Raw genomic sequence first — 26,364 nt, 5'->3', positions numbered from 1 at the left:
TCCCTTGGTCGCCTCTGGAGACACCCACGGGAGGATATAGAGTGGTCCTATTTCTAGGCGGTAAACACACGCCACAGGTATACCGCCTTCATAAGCTATTAAGTAAAATCGGTGATGGCTAAAAACAAGAGCTTTTTTTCATTCACCTCTTGTCAAAATCTCTTAAGACCATGGCGTCCAAGGCCTGCCTCTATTTCTGTTATTACTAATAAGAAAATTATATAAAGCCTCAAAGATATTTTTTGTCATCTTTGTTTGTGATTCAGTACAATTTGTTTTAAATTAATTTATATTTCAATTAGGTTAGAAGCTAACATAGTTTTCAATGTCGCTTGTTTAGAAAAAACAGCGTTTGACTTCTGAAAAACCTAATATTATATATTAAAGTAAAATTTCTTTTAACATTCTTCGTTACATTTTTTCTAGGAAACTTGAAAATATTTTAAAAGCCCTTGATACTCCTAGTACCTTTTCAATTAGAGAATACGTTGTTCATGAAAATATGAATTTTCTTTCACAATCGAATATCTAGATGAGCTCGCCGAGTGTTGCCGACGGTGCCCGAATCACTCCGAATTACTCACCTTGGAAAATGCTGGCCAATGCTGAATCAGTGTTCCTTCGCAGTTCGCCGCGAATGGTCGCGGCTTGTCGCGGCCGGTCCGTGCTTCGCGCGGTACAGACTAAATAAAGTAAAACGTTATAATAGTGATTTTGTGCAAATAATATTTCAGTATTTGGAAATTTCTAGTCTGTGGTACCTGGTTTATATTAAATATAATTGTGAGGAATTTTCATGGGAAATCTTTTAACCCCTTATCAAAGTTCAAAGCCGAAACGTGATTGTAGGACCGCTTGAGGCGCCGGAAAAATATTTTTGTGTAAATAGAAATATTCTATGGGATCGAATTTATTTTGAACTCATATTCGCTTATAATTTGTGTGTATAAATTATAAGCAGAGTTTATTATATGAAATCAGTTAAACAAAATATAATCTCTAAAAATGATTATATTTCATTTTAATTTACTATCTGGTAATGGTTAACACACAAATTAATTAAAAATACGTGAATGCAGCAAAATTGTCATAACGAATGAATCCTGGAAGGGTATCGTATGAATATAGTTCATTATTCAATTTTTATTATTCGAATTATGCTAAACAGCATACATTGATTAATTAAAAAATTAATAATGTGGAATATAATTATGACCAAAGCCCACAACGACCCTAGAGACATTAATAAATATAATATGGCAAATTCTAACTATTTCATATTTATTTTTTTAGAAACCATTGTTATATATACTAAAAAAAAATTTTTCCACTGGTAGTGTGAGGCTTTTGAAAAGTGTTACTTTACTGAATATTGGCCAGGTTTCAGATTAGTAATACAGGTAGAGTATAGCGTAACTTACTATAGTATGTATATCTTGCTAATGAAAGTTTGTGATGATGTATACCTATAGTTCACGCGAAAACTATGGATGGATGGTTATGAAATTTGGTACATAGGTAGAATGTAATCTAGAATAACACATTGCATACTGTTTGTCCCGAAATTCCCACGGAAGCGAAGCCCCGGGGCGCACCTAGTAGGTATAATAAGCGACACCTATTACTTAGACTAGCACTTGGGAGCACGTACCGTAGATACGTGCCGATAGGCAACGGGCTAAATGTTCTATTATAACAACATATCATCGACGTAGTATTACATTATAGAAATTTATTTTAAAAAAACATGAGTGTAGAAAATCGATGATGATATGGACGCATTTATATTTTACTAACTGTGCCCCGGGCTTCGGTCACATGGGAATTTTGGGATAAAAGGTACCCTATGTGTTATTTACCCTATGGGTTTGTACACTATCGTTTATATTCTACCAGTGCACCAAATTTCATATCAATCGGTTCAGTAGATTTTGCGTAAAGGAGTAACATACTCATATACATACACACATGAATCCCCACATACTTTCGTATTTATAATATTAGTAGGAAATTAGTTAGAGATATAAAATAAAAGACGATACTTTGTGTAGTGTGTCACTGTGCGTTTGTTGTTTAGGCTTCATTCCACCCTTGTACTGAATTTAATTTAAGACCATTCTGTTGCTGTCGAGTAAATTAACAAATGTTATTTCGTTATCTCAAACTTTCAAGTTAAATAAATAGGATGTACTACAGTTGTTTTTATGGCATTAATCCTGCGTAAAAATATATTAATATTTATAAATAACTAGTCTTCTACTAACAGTCTTCTCGAGCGTAGTTTTAAAGATCTAAGTATACATAAGAACAGACAGACTGCAATTGTTTTATACAAAGTAATGGCTAGCTATGCCTGCACCTCCCACCACCAACCCACTGCTAAAAGTGTACAAAACACATTTTAACACGCCATTTTCGTTCGCGGGTCTAATTTCTATATAAAAATAATGACATTTTACTTAGTTTCATATTTGTAAGTTTTATGTTTACATTATTAGGATAACCTAATAATGTAATTCATTATGTATATAAATACATAGTAAAATACAATATATAAAACTATCTATATATAAATTTCTAGGTACGCTTACGTTAATTATACACAATTCAATTAGCGCATCAAAATCACGTTCCTGGATTTGCAAAATTATAATCTTCGCGCTATAGTAATTTTTACAATGTTGCAAAATAAATGTTATTCTACTTACCTTACGGTGAAAAGATAATAACCCGCTACCGTAATTTAGTCGTGTTATCTCGAGGTAGCAAACTCAGCCAGCTCGTAATCATGAACAGGCTGTAACTAGGTGTAAGTCTAGAAATTGAAATTGTTTTAAGATTCCGTTTAAAAACAGAAGCAATGGCGGTCTAGTAGTTAAAGACGCCTATTTGTGATCATGTTGATTTATTTTAAGTACTACTTATAATAATATATTGGCTCTGACGCTCATTAAAACCCTCATTGTTATTCCGGATACGAGACGTATAAACATTATATAAAATAAAAATACCACGATATGGCATTTCTGCACGGATTTTCATGTGGTTCTTACCAAAAGATGTATATAATTTATTTTGTTTCTACCCAAGCGAAGCCGGGACGGGCTTCTAGTACCTATTTTATATTTTCGCAAAACAAGTCATTAAATTATACAGTTAATTTTTCAAAATTGACTCAAAATTCGCCATGATCATTAATCGCGCGATCTACAGCCGAGATTAGAAGAAATTAGGTGAATTCTGAAAGGACCCTTTTCCGTTTTCTGTCGGACCGGGCGGACAAATTAGTCGACTGCCACCCCTGACGTCCACTCCATGAATCTTACTGTTACCGTACTGTGGAATTTCACTACATTTACCAGTTACAAATGTGAAAAGTCTATTATCATTCCCACTGATCGACATTTTAGGACCATTTTTGGTGTTTACTTGTGGATTTAACTCGTATTATGTCTACTTCCTTTATATTCCTCTTGGCATGTTCGATATTCTGTTCCAACGATATATTCAAAATTTCCCTGAAAGTAAAACATTTTAATACAAAATAATTTCACTGTATATGTATTTATACTATTAAAACCTAGCTCCATTTATCTATAATAAATCAGATTTATCATTCACTTTTTCCAAGAAGTTTAACGCTGAAAGATACGGTAATACCACGACACTGTGCATGTGAAACCAATTTACTAAATAACGTTGCACATTTTAAACTCTGATACTAAAACTTGTTATTCTGTGAAAATTTTGTAATAGTAATTCAGCAACAGACAGGTACTATACACCACTTATCATCCCTTTTGAGGACCAGGTGTTGCTCAAAGTTATACGCTATAATGAGGGTATCCGGAGTGCTTAAAAGCTACAGTCATTGACAAGAGTGTTAGTTTATACGAACACACACCCTGAGATACAAAGGGTATCTATAGAAAATGTTTTGTAATTGAATTAAATTGTTCATTAAGAGTACTTTATTATGTAATTCCTCTGACCTCCTCTCACTAGAGCACCGAGGGTCCTAAATGAAGCTTCAATTCAAATAGACTTATTTGGTCGTCTTTGACAAAGTTCACAAGAGCTACATTGTATATAATATGTTATGGTAGAAACCATGTGTAATTTTAGATCTTGCATTGAGAGCACCTGTAATGATAGTGTAACATATAATGTACGAAATAAATTAATAAATAAATAATTGCAAAAGCTGTTTTTCTAATATTTATCAATTAGATACCAATTAGTAGCCTCTTCTGCTAGCAGTCACATTGACTATTCAGCTCAGGTGGAGTAGAGGACTTGTAAAGCCAAGACCAGTTTGTTTCTTCAAATTTTGGTACAATAGTTACAAACAGGTTACAATTTTTTTTTGCAAAAAAGAGCTGTTTGGGAAACAGTAATAAGCAACTAAGTAAATTAGGGCGAGTTGAACAGTCAACTTTGACGTTAACTTTAACGTGCGCAGAAAAACGCATAGTACGCAATTTTGTCTAAACATTAGCGGTGCGCCGGTTAAAATCAACGTCAAATTTGTCGGTGCTATTCACAAAGTTAATTTAAATTCAAAATTTATGTCTCATCGAGGTTTGGAAATTACACGTCAATGCAATAACGTATTGATTATCATCTTAGATTCGGTTGAATCACTCAATTTTGACATTAATAACGCCATTTTATCTAAACATGTCTGCGCGCAGAATAAAGTTAACGTCAAAGTTAACTGAACCCTCCCTTAATTATCATCTTCACAAATAGTTTACTTATTATTGTATAAATGATGAAAAATATGTTACCAAACTCATGATAGAATATTAGCATCGCTGTCAAATCCCTCCTGCTTAACATAGTTTATTACCAATTTCGGCTTTACGACCCTCGTATTAAAGTCTTAAATCCAACTAAATGGCCTCCGAAACAGCATTTATGGTAGTAGATACATACATTTGATATTAATTATGAGGAGAAGATAATGGAACGGTGGAAGCCATTTGTGATAATCGGGAGATAAACTAGATGTAACATATAATATTCCATTAATCGGATATCATTATGGGATTTATTTATCTATTGTCATAGAGTGTGTTGCACCAGGCAACTTTAACGTTAACATTAATCTACGCGCCACCGCCGTCGTTTGAAAACTTGACGTACTTTGCATTTTCTGCGCAGGTTAAAATTTTCGTCAAAGTCGACTGGTGTAACTCACCTATACAATCAACAACTATAAAAAAAGGAGTGGGATTGATGAATACTTCCAAGAAAAAAAAAATACCTTTTACCATTTAAACGAGTCGTTATTTTTAACAGTATAGTTGAAAAACCCACGTATATTGATTTTGTACACGAAATATATTTGAGTTTGCTTATATGTTAAAATATGTTTACGTATCTATTTTAATACAGAATTGTCAAACTAAAACATAATAAAATATTACAAGACATTACGAAATAACAATATTTTTAAAACTTGATTTTAAAAAGTTAAAAATTTCTACAAAGAAAAGAAAATAGCGTGATATAATCTAAAAACGTTTGGAGGAGACTCCGAGGCAATCTCTGGAGTCGTATATGCGGTAATATTATATTTACCAATTGTTTTCTTCTCGGCAAATGCTAACAATCGTATCAAGTCCTCGAGGGCATGACCCTTGCTAGAAAACCCTCCCGAGAAAAAGGTGGTAGGGTTTTTTTTAACATTTTATTCTACTTGTCCTGTTTGTAACTAAATGTTTGAATGTCATCAGATATGCCAATGAATGCTATGAGCGTTTCGGGTCCAACCAGTTGTAAATCAAAGATAAATATTATTAATTTGTAAAAATTAATAAGTTTACATTATTTACAAAAGAACACTTAAACTTACATATTTCACTGGCTATGGGTAAGCACCTATGTTCACATGTTCTGTGCTGTGTGTGTATTTTAATGAGTTTAATAGTAAAAATAAATAATACTTTTTTATTATTTTATTTGCAATAAATATTGTTTGGAATATAACTAGCAGCGGTCCGTCTCGGCTTCGCTCGGGTAAAAACATAATAAATTGTACTAAACCTAAACCTTGCTCAGGGATCACACTATTTATTAGCGAAAACCGCATGAAAATCCGTTCATTAGTTTTTGAATTTATCGCGAACAGACAGACGGATAGACGGGACAGACATTGTTTTAAAATATTTAAGGATAATAAATACTCGGCAACATTTTATGAAAGGTTTTTGTTTTACGATCCGAATAGACATTTGCACCGATAAAGCCTTATACATTCCAATAATGGCGGCGTTGAATGAACTGAATGAACTGTCATGTGAATGAAAAGGGCCAATGCGTCGGAAATGTGAGCAAATGATTAATGAAACATTGACGAGAAAGGGTGGATCAGACAGACATATACTGGAACCATTAAAGCCTTGTGTGAAGATTAGATCACGGTGTTTAAACCCGAAAAGTTAATCAATGGATTAGAGTTCACACCAGTGATAATTATGTGTCTGTCAAATTAACCGTTCATATTAGTATAAGAGCTAACTTCTGTTTGTTGCATATAGAACGGTCGACTATAGGAAGAAGAAGTATGAGAGAAGAAATTAAGAATAGATATGGATTTTTTATAATCCTTCTTCCTCACGTCTTTTAGCAAGGTTCATACGAAAGAAATAAATACAAATAGATCATTATTACAGTTTATTTTGACTATAAATATTTAAAAAAATAATATTGAACTTATTAAAATTATTTATTGATAAAAAAATAACTTAAGGCCACGATTTGAGTACTAGTATCCCAAAAAAACGTAGTCATTTGATTTAACCCGTCTTTTTCAGCGTTTAAATTAAACACAGACAACTTCAGTGGAATAACAGAATAACATTATTTTGATTTGTTGACAGCCTTTAATGGAATTTGAAGTAATTGGTCACAAAGTCACAAGTCACAAAGTTCAGACACCGCCGTGACAAATGCCCTGAATTTGAGCCTCGGGCGACGTCAATTTTGGTAAATATTTCTTCTTCAAATCAACGAGCGCCGAAATAGCTTTATTGTTTTAGTTATTCGAAATATTTAGCCGACATTCACGGAAATTAGATTCTGTTAAACGTAGCGTAGTCAGGTAACACGATTACACAAATTAAATCTAAAATATGAACAAAATATTACAAAGGGCGATGTTGATTTCAATGAATGAATGAATGAATGAAATATTTATTTGCACACAAACACGGTATATATACATGTATAGGACAAATATGTCTTTAAATCGGACAAGCGTGTTGCGCCAACAATTGGCATGCAAATGTTTAAAGTTATTTATTTAAAAATACATAAAAAGTTCTAGTTAATTAATAATCAAATGTTAGGTTAGGTATATTAAAAATTAAATAAAAAATAAAATAAAAATATGTCAAGGATTAAAAAATGAAGTCAACATAATAAAATAAATAAATTTGAGGGCGCTACCTTATGTCAAAATTTAAAACTAATAAACTCGTCAATGGTGTAAAAACAATGGGTGACCAGAAAAGTATGAAGTTGTTTTTTAAACTTCGTAAATGGCAGTGACTTTAAACTCTCTGGCAAATGGTTGTATATCTTTACCGCCATATTATAGCTATTTTTTCTAAAAGACGTGGTAGTGTGAGGTGGTACAACTAAACGATTTGGGTATCTTAATCCAGAAGGGTACGGCAACTTTGTAAATAATTCTAAATTCATCTTTACAAAAATACAAATGTCCAATATGTACATACAAACTAATGTCAAAATTTTTAATTTCTGAAATAATTGTCTACAGCTATCCAATGGTCTAGCGCCACATAAAGCTCTCACACATTTTTTCTGTATAAGAAAGACATCATTTAAATCCACTGAATTTCCCCAAACGACGAGTCCATACCGTAAAATGGAGCAAACATAGCCATGGTAGGCAAGGAGTGCTGTTTCTTGGCCACAAGTGTTCCTTAACCGATATAGAGCATAAACAAACCGGTTTATTTTTTGACACACGTTTTCAACGTGTTCTTTCCACGACAAATGTTTATCAACTGTGATTCCTAGAAACTTTGTCGAAACACACTCTGCAATTTGTTCTCCATTATACGTTATGGACAGGTCTTGAGGTCTACCATTTTTATTAATATATTGCAAATAGGTAGTTTTTGCCAAGTTAACATATAAATTATTGGACTCCAACCAGTTTACTGTCTTACATATAGTGTCATTAATTTCTTTTTCATAATTACAACCTGGTTTTATATATATATCAAATATTATATAGATTTTGTCAAAAAAAAAATTATTAGCCTTGTAGGTATACTATGACATCACTAGAATACATTTGTTTTTTCCTTTTAGACCCTTTGATTAGTTTCGATTAAGTATGTCATTTTTTAAATAGGCTTCATATTATTTTTTATGCATGTCGCATGCATGTGAAAGTCTTTTACTTTTTTTACACCTAAAAATATTTATAACTCAATTATTGGCCTTGTCTGAAAAATGGGACAGCAGAATAAGATAGCAATGATCGTTTTGTTTACATCACATATTTTTTTTAATATGGTTTCAATATTGCATGTTGGAATCGCATGTCATAATGCCAACGCGTCCGGCCCTAGACTCTTCTTCCACGCGAAATTAAACTTTATATAAACGGAATAGAGTGCAAAATCATTTTATGATGAGAAAGAGGGCACTTCTCTGTTTAATTGTCCCTAATGGACCTTAGCAATAAAAAGCTAAATAAAGCTTACACTCGTAATATAAACTACAGATACGCATTTAAAGTTATTTGTGTGATTGTTGTTCACGCTTGTGATTATTTGAGGATGAATAAAGGAATAATTTTTGTTACAGCCTCCCTAGAAATAGGTCCGTGTTATTGCAAGAAACACTTCATTATCTTTGGCTCGGGTAAAAACGTAATAAATTAAACTGTTGGTGAAAACCACATGAAAATAGTTTGAATTCATCGCGAACAGACAGACGCGGCAGAGGACTTTGTTTTATATTATAATAATATATGAGGATAACGCAAACATTCACAAAGTTTAATTTATACTCACATGAGCAAATAATATCAACTATGTTGGATCCAATCAACGTTTTTAAATATAAAAAAACCAAGCAATTTGATTTGAAATTACTTTTTAATTTTATTTGAAAATGTTTTCCCGGAATCAGTTGGTAAAATTGGTATTATATAGAGAAAAATAGCAAAACTAGTATATTTTTAAAATCCTATTCGCTCCAAAAATAAAGAGCAACTAGCCATGACAGGCCAATACCACAACGCCGCTGAAAAATAGAAATAAAACTCCACTGCGTTGAAACATTTCGAAGTTTTGTGTCGTTTTCGCCTCGTAGTAACAAGGTTTTTTTCGACATATAAGTATAAATATAGATTACAATTCTTATCGGCAGCATCGTTCCGAAATGTCAGTATGTGGCTTTTTGAGCAATATTATGGCTTCGTACAGGTGCAAGTATTATGTAAAACTGTCGACACCTACACATAACTACTCTACGACTTATATAAATAAAAATCATCACGGATAAATAGAATGGGTCATGACCCATCTCGCGGGCCCAATGAAGATTTCTCTATTTTGTTTGTGTTGGAACTACTAAACATATATTAGGTACCAACGATTTAAATGCCTTCTAAGCAAGATCTGGGAGATCTGGGAAGACAAGATACTTTTGGTCACCCATCCAATGAACGACCATGTTTAAAGTAACTTAACCGCCACTATCTCAAACCGAGCGAGCTCACCACTGCGCCATCGAGCTCCTCTATACTAGAAACGAATATAGCGTACGTACAATATCCCCATATGTTTGCTAACGTCGTAAAGAAATGTACAGACAATTCCTTTTTCTTCCTATTTCCGAAGGCTGCCAGCCGGGATCTGTTGACTGTGCGGCTCTAACACGTGCACGGTCAACAGCACATCAAGTTACCCTACATGAACCTTTATGGCACAGTAATAGTGACGATTTTGCAATGAATTTGGGTAAGTTGATGTACACGCGCCCTTCTGTTACGTAATGTGGGCACGCCTCTTTATAACCCATTGATTTATAGACGCGTTAATTATTCCCTCTGTAGAGTAATCGAATGTTTATTTTCTATAAATTTAAAAATGACTCAATATTTATACACGTAAAAACCCGTGAAAAATACTTATCATATAAGATTATACGAATGTGTTAACAGAACACAATCCATATCAAATTAACAAAATTTCTCTTATCTTTAATTCGTAAAACATCACGTATACTATAAGTTAATATCTCCATTAGTCATATCAGCATAAATTTTCTGCGATTCAAATGTCGACACTATGTAACAAATTAAAATTTAAAAACGAATAATCACCAGAAGCGTCTTAATAAGCCGAGGTTTAAAACAAATCCGGGGAGTTTTTCCCAAAATGAAATTAGCCGAAAAGGCGGAGCCATTAAAATTACATTAGCATAAATAAGAGGAATGCTAATCTAGGGAAAATAAATCTTAAATGTGAAATAAAAATAATCCTTGCGGCTAATCAATGACGCTGTGACAGATTTTGCTTGTGAAATTTCGCTTTTTTTGTTATTATTTTGAGTAACCCTAATTATCAATTCTATAAAGAGATAAAGTAATGGGATTTTTGTTAACGGTTTTTTTTTAACACGTCATATTCTTTATACATATTTAGTTTTTTTTGTCTAAAGTAAAAGAAAATGTAATAATATAACCACACTATATATATAAATAATTAATCGTTATTCCTGCCTTTGCGTATTTTGGTAAAGGCCAAATTACATATTAAAAAATGAAAAAGTAAATAAATGTACTCATTTATTTAGGATAGCGAAATCACGGAGATGATAAATTTTTCGTCAACTTTACAAAATTATTATTAACATGAAATAGAATTATTTCATACATCACTGATCTGCAGTTGACGGGTTAATAGAATTTTGTAATGTTGATGAAAAATATATCATCTTCGTGATTTCCCTACCCTTGAGGATAAGGGTACCAAATTTGTGACTAAATGCGGATAAGTTTAACACTCTTTTATTCTAATTAGTCCTCAGAGAGGAAAATCAGAGGGACGCAGAAGGTTCGGGAGAGGAAATGTTGGCTTTCAGCCCTCCAGGGATACTTGTTTCATTCAAAGGGTTATCTAAACTATGCCTAATTTAAAACTGTACATGTTAACGGACAGCAGTTGGTATTGGGTTTTTAATTTTTTGCACATTTGTACGATATTTGGAACTTACAAAAGCGAAGGCCCTGTGGCTAATAGATCACAAATATCCCAACTAATATTATAAATTATTTACTTCTTCAAGCAATATTGTTATGGTGCACGGTTAGAAAATAACCTGGAATAACATATAGGGTACTTTTTATCCCGAAATCCCATGGGAGCGAAGCCCCGGGGGGCAGCTAGTTAAAAAAACTAATTGACTTTTTTATTGCTGAAAACCTGAATAAACTCACGAATCAAATTTTGAAGCCAATTTAATTGTACAAATGATTAGCCGTGTGGTTACTTACCTAATGAACCTGTAACCAGAGAATAGACATTAATATTGTAAAGACAAACAAGCTAATGGGATAATAAGCGACCTGTCAGCCCTAACCCCATTTATCACTTCATGTAAATTATGTGTTATGTCATATCGTACGTCGAATATGCTGTTTAAAAAAATCTAGCTTTATGTTTATGAACTAGCTGCCCATCCCGGCTTTACTCGGGTAAAATCATAATGTAAAATGTACAGTTTAGTTTTTTATTCATTACACGTCCAAATATTTTCTCTTTATAATTAATATAATTCATTGTTTTATTATTATGTACAGATGATATAGACCTTGCAAGCAAGCAAGGAAGATTTGCTTTCTCTGCTCAAAAAAAAGCCTTCCTCTCAATGTAAAAAAAACACTAAAATCGTTATCAAACAAAGCAGCCTAAACGTTAATTCAGATAATAACGGTATACAAAAGGTAGAAAAATGGGATGACAGGGTTCAGTGCGAACCACACCGCGATAATATGAAGGTCCAACGTAACCTGAAACCATACGCACGGTCCAAATGGGACCATGCTCTGGAAGGACCCTCTTTGCAAATACCCTCTTTCGGTAAAACGACTACGCTGAATCTTTTATTAGTTTCGTGAGAGGTTCCGTACACGTAAACGTTGTCGACATCTGTTGTGATATTAGGCTATCTTTCCAGAACTTAGATCCATCGATCTTAGTCTACACGGACCGTTTTTTGCACGTGGAATATCTAAGCTGGATTAGGTTAAACATATCACTACATACATACATATATAATATATACATGTAGTTATATATATATAGAAGTATATACCTATATAAAACTTTGCACTACTAACAGAAATCCTGCTGCTAGACGCTACCGTCTAGCAGATCTACGTTTACGCGTTCCACATAACATAATTTTCTAAGCCCTGTGTATTATATTTTATTCCATATTAGTGTTATTCTATATGTGATATTATCTAACCTTCATAAATTTATTATGTACTCATGAGCCTGTTTTAAAAATTCCTTGCTAAATAGTCTTCCTTAGGATTTTATTGTTAGCACTTGTGTCAGATTTAAATCAATGCAGGAGGAAAATGTTAATATTTATACCACTCTATATGAATAAAGAATACATTTTTGGTCACCCATCCAATGACCTACCTTTGTGAAAGTGACTTGACCACTGTACCATTGAGCTCTACTGGCTAACTACTACTGAACAAAATTATCAACACCTTTTTAATAGCCTATAATATGTGTGTCCCACTGCTGAGACCTTAGCTTTGCTGCATTAACACACCTTAGGTCCAATATAATATACCATCGTAATTATTAAGAAATCCAATAATTCCCACATTAAAATATGCTCACAAAATGTCACATTCAACATTAATATTATATTACAATAGTAACTATCATTCACAAAAAGTTACATAACCGACGTACATAATAGTTACGAACCCATATCAAATAACAATTGGCCATTCTGTATAGCAAAGGTTCCCCTATAAAGTACGTGGGATAAGAGAAAGGTACGCATTGGGCCATTTTATATTCAATAAAATAAAAGATAAAATAATTTGTCTCAAGATTTAGCAACGATTTGTGGAACCATAACGTAATTTGAGTCATTGCTAAAAATAATCTTTAAAGATTTAAATAGAATTTTAATTTATATTAAAAAAAATATTTAGCCAAAATCAACACTCTTAATTGAATTAGGAACTATCAATAAATTAATAAAAGAGAAAACTAATTTCATTATTATGCCACCAGTGTTTCATGCTATGCATTTATAGAGGTACAATAAAGTCATTTTATTGACCATATATACTAAAATTATAATTTCTTATATGTTCCCGATTCTCGTGACGTTGCTAAGCCCAAGATATAAACAATAGCCGTATAAAATATACCTTCTTTGGAACAGGATAAATGGAGAGAGGCTCTCATCAGTTTTCGCTCGTCTTTAGATGTAATTTGCTGAAATAAGCGTAGTTTTGTAAGAAGTAGGCAGCAAAAACTGACGATCTCAACTTTGTACGAGTACGAAGTAATCATACATTAATTAATTGCTTTTAACTGCGCATATTAATTAGCTCCATTTTCATCAATTTAAACAAAAGCGAAATAATTATTTATATTTTATCGTTATATATAAAACAAGGTCCCCTGCCATGTCTGTCTGTTCGAAATGAAAACCGCATGATAAATCCATAAAGTATAGTGGATTTTGACGAGGTTTTCACCAATAGATAGTGTGAGAAAGGTTTAGGTACATAATGTACTATTAGACACAGTTGCTGTAATTAACTAAACAGTCAATTGTGACTATATTGTACAACAATAATATATATTTATTTACAATAGAAAATTATAATAGTTCATGCTATAATCTTTCATCTATTGTGCCTATTAAGTAATTTGTATATACATACATACCGAGAAAATATTTCGCGGAAAGAGGAAAACACTCACGAACATTACCCACAAAGACGCACGTTACAAGACCCGACGCGGTCAAAGCGAAGCGAATCGCTACACGAAACATGTTCAGACGTCAACGGAACATATGTTCCGACCTGTTCAAAGGTCGGCCTCTCGCCCTCAGTCCCCTGTCAGAAATATAAAACTTTGACGCTTGGTTACGCATACACGAGTAAATAATGTCTTTTAATCTCTTGCCGACCTAAGGGTCGGTTACATGAGCCATTTTATTTCTACTGTTTGTGTAAATACCGCTTTATTTTGACAATCCAATATTTACTATGTAAAACATTGTTTCAAACAAAATCCCTAGATATGCATGTACCTACATAGTTATTTAATAGATTTTAGACCCGAGGTACGTTGGGAAATTTACCAAATAAAACTATGGTAGTTTAAAAGGAACAATTTTAAGACAATATTCATGTCGTGTAGAGATATGATATTGAAAAATTTACCTTTAATATTATCGTCGAGTTAATATCCTATAACACAAGTTTCGAACTTACTTTGGGGCTAGCTCAATCTGTGTGATTTGTCCTAATATATTTATTTATTTACTGGATTAAAAAATACATAAATCACATTACTTTATTTAGCACTATATAACTTATGTACTTCCATTTGTAAATACTTAGCAACACAAAGTCACATTAATATGGCCGAATCACTCAGCGAAAGCCAATTTCCGACCAAAGATTACGTCCGACATCTTGTTCCAAGTGCATTACAGGACAAATGATAGCTAACTCGGAGCGAGGGGGAGTGTTTTAACAATAAAGCTGATTTTCCTTCACCCCCTAAATCCGATGAACTGTCGTGCTACATTGACCGTAAATTTAATAAAATGGCACCATATCTCTTCATATTGGACTTCACAAGATTTTTGGTAATAAATTCTCAAGTAAAAAATAGAAAATTTCATTTAGGTCGTTCCAAGAGTGACGACCACTACGATCGCGCTGACATTACAATCAGTCAATTATCATCTTGAGGAAATAATAGTTTCCAAAATCAATCACTAACAATTCTTAAAATAAATAAATAAACTGTACTAGACAAAGAAAGATAATTAACATGCTTTTTAAAAGTATTCAGTGAAGTTTCTACATAATATTTTCTTTATCAACATTTGTCATCAGAATTTTGTGGTACAAAAGAAAAAGCTCAATTGGATTCACATGTGCCTTCACTAACGGCCATACGTCATATATGAATATGCCATGAATCAGAATAACCACAGTTATAGTCCAGCCATCGACGGCTTAGCTTCTACAATTCACTTCACAAAAAAAAGGAAAGTTCCATTCAAGAAATAAATCTGCTGTTTCATATATACATGTTGCCTTGCCCAATGGCATTTACTTTTAAATTGCTAAAGTATTCATTCATATAAAAGTCCGACATCATTAACAAAACGGTAAACCCATTATATACATTATTGTAAGAAATTCGAATTAAAATGTTTGTTCATGTACACGTATCAAATTATTTCAAATTCTAAAGAATACGGCTTCCTAATAGTAATACAAATAATAATATAATTAGGGAAGTACCTTCGCGTGTTCTGTACGTCACGCGACGTCTACTGAACCAAATTCTTGAGAACAGTTTCAAAAATGTGATTCTTTTTAGTTGCATGTTAAATATTAAATTAAAAATATACTAGCTGAGCCCCAGGGCTTCGCCTCCGTGGGAATTTTATGTTTGCTAATCTTTTACGTTTTTTTTAATTTTTATCCCGAAATTCCCATGGGAGCGAAGCCCCGCTACAGCTAGTTCTTTATAAAATAATTAAAATCCTGCCCATATCCACCGGTGGATGTTGTTCGAGGCTACCAAGAGAAGCAAAACCTAGACAGCTGATAGGCAAAAATTGCATTTCCAAGGAGGGTTGTCTTAGGAAACCAGTATAACTACGGAGTCGGGAGTTCCTAACATTTATAATTTAATATTCTTTTACAAACGTTAATGATATTTATATATACGACAAAAACTATTTGCCTGTTGTAAATATTTGCTTTAGTTTATTTATTCTTCAGTGCACGAAACGTAATACTAAAGGGAGTAATTAAAACATGGTTCACGAATAACATTCAACATCCTAGAAATAAATACGTATTCACTGTACGAATATTACTGTAAGGTAATGTGTCCCAGGAAATATCTAAAGACGTATTTGAAATGATTTATATTATGTTTTGCCGGCAAACAGTTAGCTAAACATTGGGGTGTCGATGTATATTGCGGGTTTGTCTTTGCGGTAAACACCCAACCTCGTACGTACTAGGCAATGTACGTTCATTTGCTTCGACATCTGTCTGTGGGGCGGAATTAGAAATTGTGTGGTATATCATATATACAATTATACATACATTACTTAATATTTTTATTACTTATTGTTATTACCGTTTACTGTATAATATAAAATTTGACGTGAAAAAGAGCCTTTGAATGTCTAATTTCTGAATAAATAATTAGATTTGAAATTATTTAATTTGATTTGACTTATCAGTACTCACCACGAGTTCCAACACTAGTGGCGTGAAACATATGAAAATAAAAATCCTGAAGAATCATTTCTTAATAATTACAGAGGTACTTAAAAAAATTCTTCCTTCCCAAAATTCCCACTTCCTGGCAAAGCCTTGCAATTATCAAAATTAAAAGTTCTTAGCCCTTGCAATTTAGCTAATAATTCCAGCAGCCTCGCCATCCAGATGCCTCATTCTTGCTTTATTAGAGGTTGAATGACTACGGTGAGGGGGGAGACTACCCCCCTTTGAATGCCTAACGCACGTGGCACGGTCATTATTCACTTGGATTACTGAATTCAAGTTCAGTCTGCTGTTATGTTATTTTATGATTTCTGCATAAAATTTATCAAATATCATTAGGTACTTGATGATCATCTCTCTTTAGCCTATTCCCGCCTTTTTCTCTTGTACCATTCTAAGTCCGCATACTTTTCATTTTGTTAACTTTTTAAAACAGTACACATTATGTACTTTAATCGAAGTTGACAGGAATACAACAAATGATCTTACCATGGAAGTGTTATATAACTAGGTATAGTAAAGAAACTGATAAACTTGAAAGTAATATTATAATCTTGACAAGATGACACGTGCTATTAACGTGAAACCATTTATTAGTATTTAGTGTGACACTACTTGCACTAGACGACGGTAGGTATTTAAATAAAATCTTGCACCAGTGTTAGCAGTAAAACACTCCATAAAAAAGAATATTAGACTACCAACATTACAATCGACATAAATTCAATCCCTTATAATGATTTTGATTCAATGAGATTTAAGAAAGTTCCTGATGCAGATAATTTCCAATTTCCAGCTTCTTTGCTCTTCTTCCATATTTTCCAAACAATAAAAAAGCGAATCCGATTACAATATTAAAGTGGAATTGCCGGCCTAAAAACGTCAACCCTGTTGTTACGAAGAAAACAAATCGACCAAGACTCGCTTCAAAGCCCCGGAATATTTTAAAAAAAGAACACGAAAATGCTGGCTTGTCCGTTGACAAATTTAAAATTAAAAAGCAAACTTTGCCGGTCGGTATTGTGATTGTGACATAACGTTATGTGAATAGTGAAGTTTTATTGCTGTGTTTTCGTGTAAATTATGCCATAATGTAATGGGAATAGGGTTAAAAATGTGGCCAGTAAAGTGGATTCGGCTTATTGTGATGCTGGCGGCGTGCTGGGCGCAAGAAGGCGAGTGGAGCGAGGATGCCGAAGATTTGGGTAAGTGGATCTATACAATCTCATATCTAATTTATGGACCTAACATCTCGTGTAGTTGCTGGGTTTCAAAGGAAGTGTATTGTACACGTCATGTCCTGCAGTGCCGTAAAAGCGAAATAAAAAACCTACATACACATTATATACATTTCTCTACATCATTCTGTTGGTTAGAAAAAAAACCCTAGGCTTTGAGTCCGCTATTAACTTTTTTTATAATGTAACAAAGTTAAACATAGGTAAATAAATAAATGAGTTTATGGGTATGAAGTGTATTTTAAAAAATCGTCAGTCATTAGCGATATTGGTATACCTCTACACGACCTGCATAATCAGTGGTCGAATTGACAGACATACATTGAATTTCGTGACTCGCCCACTTACTGTTCCTTATCACGTAACAATAATGTGAAAAAAAAAAGTTGCCGCTCAAAGCAATGGGCCGTTTGATCAATGTCATTATGGTAATCTAATTGCAATTTGATCAATCTGATTTTTATTAGCGTTTAAAGTTTAGGATTGGTCACTTAAAATCACCACACATGAAGAGGGGTTCGTTTTATCACATATCTACTGTTAATTAGGCCGATTATTGTCAAGCCTAAATTAATTTGAGTGCTTTGCTGCGTGTAAATCACACTTGTACATTTGTTAAATATAAATGTAAAAAGTAATAACAATAAAGTTTGACGTGTCCGTCCACCGAAAATATACCGAAATTTTTACGAATATCCAATACTATTTATACTGTTTTTGGACGTGCCAATTTGAAAGTTGTGATAAATTGTGGAGGTTTCTTTGAAAAAATTACGAAGGTGAGAGTTTCCTTTATTAGCATCTTTCGCTCGAGCAACCAGTACCTATATAAGTATATGCCTATAAAACCGCCCTCCTTGACCCACTGCTGGGTATAGTCTATGCCAAACCTGTCCTGGGCCATTCTTCTGTAGTTACCACCAATTTCCTTTACATAGTGAGCCCAGCTGCCGGTTCACGATGTAGTTTTTAATTTCTGGGATACTCTGCTACAGCTACTACACATCTTCCACGAGTTTTCCTAGTCAGTTCTCCAATACGAAAACTTTTCCAGTATCATGAACCGATTTTTTTATCAAAATGGCAAATATTTAAAAAGTCCCCCTGTATTTAACAGATTGTGGTGAGGAAATAATGTTACATCTATGTTTTCAAAAGCCGGCACACCTCGCCATGAATCGCCGGGGCGATCGAATGAAACAAATGGAACAAACTCAAGTGGGAATCGCGTTGAACCCATTAAACGCGATTGCTTGTCGAAAATGAAAATGGGGAGATATATTTTCGTTTGTTCGACGCGTTGGTTATTCCGGTTATAGGGATCCGCACGTCAAAGGGAGAAACCGATTTTTAATCTCTTCGCTTCTTGTTTCCCATTCATAATGTTCAAGTTTTAAATACTATATTTGAATTCTATAAATGAATGTTGTCGCAAGCGCAGGTTGAGGAGGCTATCGACACTGTCGGCTATCACACGCAGGTTACTGTTGAGATTGTCACTCATTTAAAATTGACTTATTTTATATTGAAACTAAAACGCTATCAAAAGGCACTCATTCTAACAAGAATATCAAAAGTTACTTGGGAGTTATATATTTGTGACTTCCCGTTAACTTTTAATTAGATTTACTTTAAAACAAACAAAACAAAGACATATGCCACTTATTTGGTATTTACCACTATATGGTACAAGTAAAAGAAAAAGCTATACAATAAGTAAGTGGAAATTACTATCCACTAGAATAAAAAAATATATACGAATCCCTAGTTTCGCGAGTACGACGCGCGCTTGACTGATTTTTTGTCCGATTTCCATGCAATCCGTTGGGAACACGCAACAAATGGCACGATTTGATTGCGTCAAATAGTTTTATTGTCGATTTTTAAATTAGATTTTCGAAATACAGAGTTTGTTGATGAAATTTGCATTTACATAGCTTTCGTTTTTTTTTTTCAATAGTATGTATAGGTAACTGCCTTTGTTTTGTTTACCAACGACGAGGAAAATTCATGTTCCAGGTTATTGAAAATAGCAACATTGATCCTATCGTAAAATAGTATTGTATATTTTTTAAATATTCCGTAATGAAGATCCTTAAATTAACTACTTAAATAGTAAACTCATGTACTAGAAGACTAGAAGTATTTCAATAATACAAGCAAATTCGGCTCAAGCCCGCTCTCCCACCCGAATGGCTGTCAAAGGAACAAAAGGGAGACCCAATTAAAAAGTGTTCACGCATGGGTAGTTCTATTCGCTTCAATTTTATTGGAACGATTAATTTTATAGCGGAAATTTCTGGACAGAACGAATGAACAGGACGGGAGATATGTGGTTTCACCGACCTTTTGCATGCAAAACAGTGAGAGCTTGGAAGTAAAATTAGACCAAAACCTACATGTATATCATTGCCCAGGATCCACTATTCTTAAGGACAGGACAATCAAGATTCGTGTGCATCTAAGATGGCTACAACGGCATCTACTTGTGGCAATACTTTTTGTTATTATTTATTTGAAGGGTTACTTAAGTGGTTGATGAAAATAGGCTTGAATAGATACACACGCAAAAAAAAAACAATATATATGGCAAATAATGTTAGACTGTTAATGCAATTCTCTATCCTGTGCTAATCTAGTTCACGTACTGCGACTTTAGACCATCTTCCCATTGAAGAAATCGTCTACGAAATACAGCACCCAGTTTTTTTAAGCAATGTATTAATTGTCTTTTATTTTTACGCATAAAGTTTTAAAAATTGAAGTGATGGTGTTTAATGGTTTAGACACCCGCCTGTGGATCGAATCCTACTCGTGCTAAATAAGTTTACCAATCTGACTCATGTATAGTTTCATCGACCACCACTTGCTTTAGGTGAAGGAAAACATGGTGAGAAAACTTAAATCGATAATCAACTTGAGAGGGAAATGGAGAAGGCAAAGGCTAACTACTCCATTAATAGTGCCAAGAAAGTCTTATGTAATGACCACGACCCTCAATCACATGACTATGACGATGATGATTTCAAGTTTGCAGTAGAATTTACACGATTCCTTTTTCTGTACAATCCTCATCCAAAACGTTTGTGGCGACGTAACGAATGGTTTATTCTGCACCGAATCTAATCAAACGTGGAGCTAAAAAAGCATTTTGCCGTCGTATACGTGATGAATGAATAAAATTTCGTGTAATTGGAAACATTAACGATTGAGTGCGCTTCAATTGTTACTTATTTAACAGATATCGTTCAAAAGTAAGGATATAGGCACATTCGAGGTATGCTTATTGGATAAAAATTTATATCAATAATGTATATTTTCATTAAGAAATAAATATTTCTTAATATTATTAATAGCCTATTTTAATGTGATAAAAATATAGTAAATTAATATTAGCTTCCTCGTCATATTTCAGCAAAAACCGACAGCCTAATACAAATAAAGGCTCTCGTTACATGATAATAAATATCTTTCGCTAGACAAAATACCTTCACTAAGTTATTTCCTTGTCCATTTTCCTTCTGGCACACAAGCTATCTTATGGCCGATTGACCCGGAAGCCTTAGTACAAATTGTTTCTGTAATATCCATTTATTTTCTAACTTGCTCAAGGATGGAAGTTCCTACTTAGATATGATTGATTGTCTAGTCTGAGCGCGGTTTCATACCCCGCCATGATGTCCAAAAGCTTAAAATCAAAATTCAGCCGTCATTGACTGGCCGGGCGACCGCCTAACCACGTCAACCATCATTCAGACTACTGATAATAGATATCAGCTGTCAAGTATATTAATTATATGAAGGAAAAAATAATTTATTTCGCAAATACGAGTACATATATGGTGATATATGCTAGCGATTAAGTAAATCATAAATATTTTGCCACGTAGTCTGTTATTATTTGTGAAATACGAACAGACATATTTATGTATGTTCGTATTTTGCAAATAATTGGAGACATCATAATTTCTTTCATTTTATTTAAATTGCCAAAGTAATGAATTTGCAAACACCACAAAGGATGATTTTTTAAGAAAATCCATAATACATTAATATCAAGAAAAACCTAACACAGTTAAAAAGAGTTGAGTGACATTTCATAATATGAAATCTGATACAATTGGGAAAGTAGTTTTTATTAATTTCGTAACGGAAACACACAACCTTGGTACTACGCCGTGCCACCAATTAAAATTAGAAGGCATGATAAAGCCATAATCACTTGAAGTTAATTAAGCTTAGGTAAACAACCCGTCAGCAATAAATCATATCATAGGTATACAAGGATACACAAAACATTGACTGAAGGGAGATAAAGTTTTATCTATGGTTGACTATTTCGTTCACTGGTGTAAAATTATGAACAATTATTTATATATCTGCTGAATCAGATCAGATATCTAAAATAGAACATCACTACAAAACTAGCTAAAAGAAGAATATAAAATCAAATTTTATTGCAACCCAATGCTTAATTTGACTTTACTTAACTTTGTTACACAATGTTATTAATTAAAAAGTTACTTAACAACGTTGATCGTGACGTTTATCAGTTTTAAAATCAGGTTTAGATTAAGCTTTATTACCTAACGATTATCACCACCTAACAATCAAGGGACATGAGATTTTCTGAATATATATCTTCTTAATAAATAAGCGAGACCGGTTTCCCAAGTACGAAATCATATAGTTATTACCAAAAAAGAATTAAAATGACCAGAGTTAATATAGTACATAAACAGGAGTAATAAATTTACATAAACCTTGACGTTATCGATATGAATAAAATCTAAATATCACGCTAAACCCACATAAACACAAGTAACGGCGACAGTCTTTAAGGTACAGAGCTTTGTATCTGGCGTTTCCATTATTTGTGTCCAACGTGTAAGATTCTAGAAATACATACTCAGCAAATTGAGCAACTATTTGAAAATCATTAGCGTATTCTTAGTTGTATGGTATGCAGAATTTCTGTTATTATATTAGCTATTTCCCAACTAGTCAAATCAGATACAGTTCTGTGCGACTTATCCATTTATATATTTGTTTTCTAATGTAAAAGGAGCTTTTAAGACAGTGATACAGTGTGAAGTCATATTTTTGGATTCCAAAATCATTCCTAACAAGAGACTAAAAACGAATGTATTAACTTTATGACGTTTATATTTTACCCAGTCAAGCAGCCAATTGTCAAATGTAGAAAATTTTGACCTTGCATTTACACAGAATATTTTAGTTGTTTGAAATTATAAGTATTTACATATTAAATGTTGCCAAGTAGTATATAAATTTTATTAAGTCTTTTAACAGTTATTATTGTATCCTGGTGAACCAGATAAGAAATTTAAATAAATAAATGTACACACGTAGGTAACTGGCACATGTACAGTTTTAAATAAAAAGTTTGAAACCGGTTAAAACTAGTTGGCTCCGGTTTTATGCAGTTGTATGTGGTTAGTCCCAGCTGAGTGTTATTCTCGAGTAGGTAGTTTATTTCTCTTGGTACTCTTTTCATTATATCAGTTGGATTTTCCACAAAAAAAAACATTTAGCATACTTCGAAAAGCAAATAAAAAATGCCCGTTTTTTTTTTCAACTACAAAATAAATATTGCTAATTTTGTTCGAAAATGCATCTTTTTTTTTGGGAAATCAGGATTAAATTTTATGGTAAATAATAATAAAAAAAATAGTTTTTGGTTGACAGAGATTTCATAATTATAGTGTTTAATAATTATGCCCACAGCTGTGACCGCGGTAGCCTAGGTTGTCATTAACTACATCGAATCCAAACTTCATCAAGATCGGCGTAGCGGTCTAGCCGTGAAAGCATGACAGACCTTCGTATTTATAATATAAGAATAAAAATATTTCATATGGTTTCAAGGAGCTCGACGACTCGACTAGGTCAACTCAAGACGTGTCTCCAAATAATTTTATTAATATCACCCCGGCAAGGCTGTCACGCGCGCAACCACGACCCGTTCATCTTCCAAGTTGGGGAAAAAATATGATATATTGAGAGAACGAGAGCCTTCTTTAGCCGCCGTTTTAGCGTCTTTTTAGTGTCCTTAAAACCCGGCGAGTGAATAAAGGTAGGCGATGGGAACAATTCTCTGATGGATTGGTGTTTCATGCAAGAATAAATGGTGTTCAAATATCATTATCACTGTTATTTTTTATTTTGCTGTTGAAAAAAAATTTGGAAAAATTAAAATTTACTTTTACATTTGACTAACTTCTGTAAAATAAGTAGCTGAAATAATTTGTTAAAATTATTTGTTTCACTAAATTTGAAAACGATATGAATAGAACTATTTATATATGTAAGTAGTATGGTTCAAATTGAATGAAATTTGAAATTTACGGTATTTATCCAATACCTGCTTATTTACCAAAAATGCAGGCTTCCTGTTTTACCCACAGCGAAGTTATTAAGGTTCGAAATTGGTCTGAATTGCTTCGAGAAAAGGATGGCACGGCCGTGTCTTTTTTTTGCTCGACTTGCGGGGACACTGCCGTGCCCCCAGATATTAGATTGTCCATACTAATATTATAAATTCGAAAGTCGGACTGTCTATCTGTTTGTCCAATCCACCTTTACGGCTAAACCGCTGGACCGATTTGAAAATCGTGGTATGCATGTAGGTAAAGACCCCTATTCGAAGGTTTCCGCTTTCGCAGAGAAATTCACACGGGTGAAGCCGCGGGCGAAAGGTAGTAACATTATACATTACTGAAATACTTAGTTGCCCGATTAAATATGTGGTCACGTGGTCAGCATTACCGGGCTTACATCAACAACACTGCTGAAATTCATTGTAAAATCACCCTTCTTACCGCATTATAATGGTTTATTTGCTATATACGCTATTGACTGTACAATTCCTAACCACATTACCCCATAAAACTGTGATTGGTGAGTGAGTCAGAAATACCGACGGCTGCGAAACTCATTCTGAATGTTAACAAAACATTTAACATTGAACTGAATGATATGCCTCCCGGGACGTTGATTGTACGCAATCAAAATACTAACGTAATTCATGCCTGCAATAACAGAACATTTTTTACATTTTTTTGCAATCATGTAAAAATAAAAAATATGTGAGACGAACTGGCACACTGATTTGTAAATTGTTTTTTTTTCGTTAAGCATACTGGCGTCCGTCGTAAAGCCTTAATTAAGGGCGAGTTTCACCACTCACTTAGACTGTTTATTTTAACCTGCGCTCCACCGACGTTTAGAGAAATGGCCTTTGCCCAGCAATGGAACACATCAAAAGGCAAATCAAAAAAGTAGATTGGTCCATATCGACTTTTTTCACATTACCAAGCTTATATAACTTTTAATATAACTAAGTATGTATGTTCCCTACCTATGTCTCGGGTGGAATATTGCAACTCAAGTTTGAAGCAAATATCTTTAAGCAATTTAATTTGGATGACAATACATTATTATGATAATGCATGACCAGATGATTCACCCAGGATCGGCTCCAGATGTGGGAACTCCTCAGCGGTTTGCTTTTTTTTTGGCACACATTAAATACAATGAGATCTCTCCGACAAAAGCTTATATTAAAAATGAAATTTTCGTTGAAGTCTTTTATCCAGACAGAGCCATTGAGTTTCGTATCACTTGATTTTGTCTATCCCATAAAGTATAAAGACGTGATCTGTAAATGCCAGTTTAATAATAGGTAACTTATAGATCTCACAAGTTGACAAAATGGGAGTGGAGACTCTCTATCACACTATTTTATTACACTAGTAGGTATGACACAGAAGAATTAAATGAGCAAATAGGGGTCTAAAGAAGTTTGTTGTTAGTCGTTTCTCATTACACACGAGTTATATTGATTTCGCAGTGACCTACTAACCAGTTTCACGCATATTCGAGTATGAAATATTGTTTATAATTTATCCTTGTTACGTTCGCGCTCCCCGGGACTCACTAAGGAATAACCTCGAGCAATCACGTTATGATTTGCGGAAATACGAGTAACATGTTTTCAGAATAAAAATTTAACCTAGACTTTTTTAATCGCTATAAGTCAAATTAGTAAGAGTATAAGTGCCTACATCAAATAAAAATATAAATCCTTTTAGACATGGCTAAATAATAAATAAAAATTGTTATTTTCACTATGATCTTGTATATTCTCTAAAATATATAAAAAACGCCTATGTTTAACCTCGGATCGTTAACTAGGTAATTTATTGTCATGAAATTGCATCTAAATCGCCACAATAGCGGTATAGTTCTTTCGCATTTATTCTTAGTCGGTCGTCTGTTGTATTTTTACAATAAATTTGTTTTGCATTGATTCATATACAAGTATTCCGTGTTGATTAAAAATATATACATAGTCGAATGTACATATTTTTAACCAACACGACACACAGACTTATATAATATATATATACGACAGACAGATGGATATGGATGGATACCCTAGAAAGGAAAATTGCTCAGCCAAATGTTTATTTATATACCTATAATTTCACGGAACACTATAATTAATTTTTG

General features: G+C 33.4%; 1 protein-coding gene across 6 annotated transcripts in view; it reads left to right on the top strand.

Moving 5' to 3' along the window:
- Positions 1-619: 619 nt before the first annotated feature.
- LOC128677215 (nephrin-like) overlaps positions 620-26,364 on the top strand; it is an 87,057-nt gene continuing 61,312 nt past the window's right edge. The window contains exons 1-2 of one of the 6 annotated variants that reach the window (XM_053757900.1): positions 620-750; positions 17,388-17,796. In XM_053757900.1, the coding sequence (XP_053613875.1) occupies positions 17,688-17,796 (109 nt within the window). In that variant the 5' untranslated portion in view covers positions 620-750; positions 17,388-17,687. Of the gene's footprint in view, positions 882-17,387; positions 17,797-26,364 lie in introns of all 6 variants that reach the window. The other 5 variants (XM_053757899.1, XM_053757902.1, XM_053757898.1 and 2 more) reach the window with 5 other exon arrangements.

The sequence above is a fragment of the Plodia interpunctella genome, chromosome 17, assembly GCF_027563975.2.
Source record: "Plodia interpunctella isolate USDA-ARS_2022_Savannah chromosome 17, ilPloInte3.2, whole genome shotgun sequence".
Classification (NCBI taxonomy): Eukaryota; Metazoa; Arthropoda; class Insecta; order Lepidoptera; family Pyralidae; genus Plodia; species Plodia interpunctella.
Note: the sequence above shows the minus strand (reverse complement) of the source record. Positions and strands in the feature narration are given on the sequence as shown.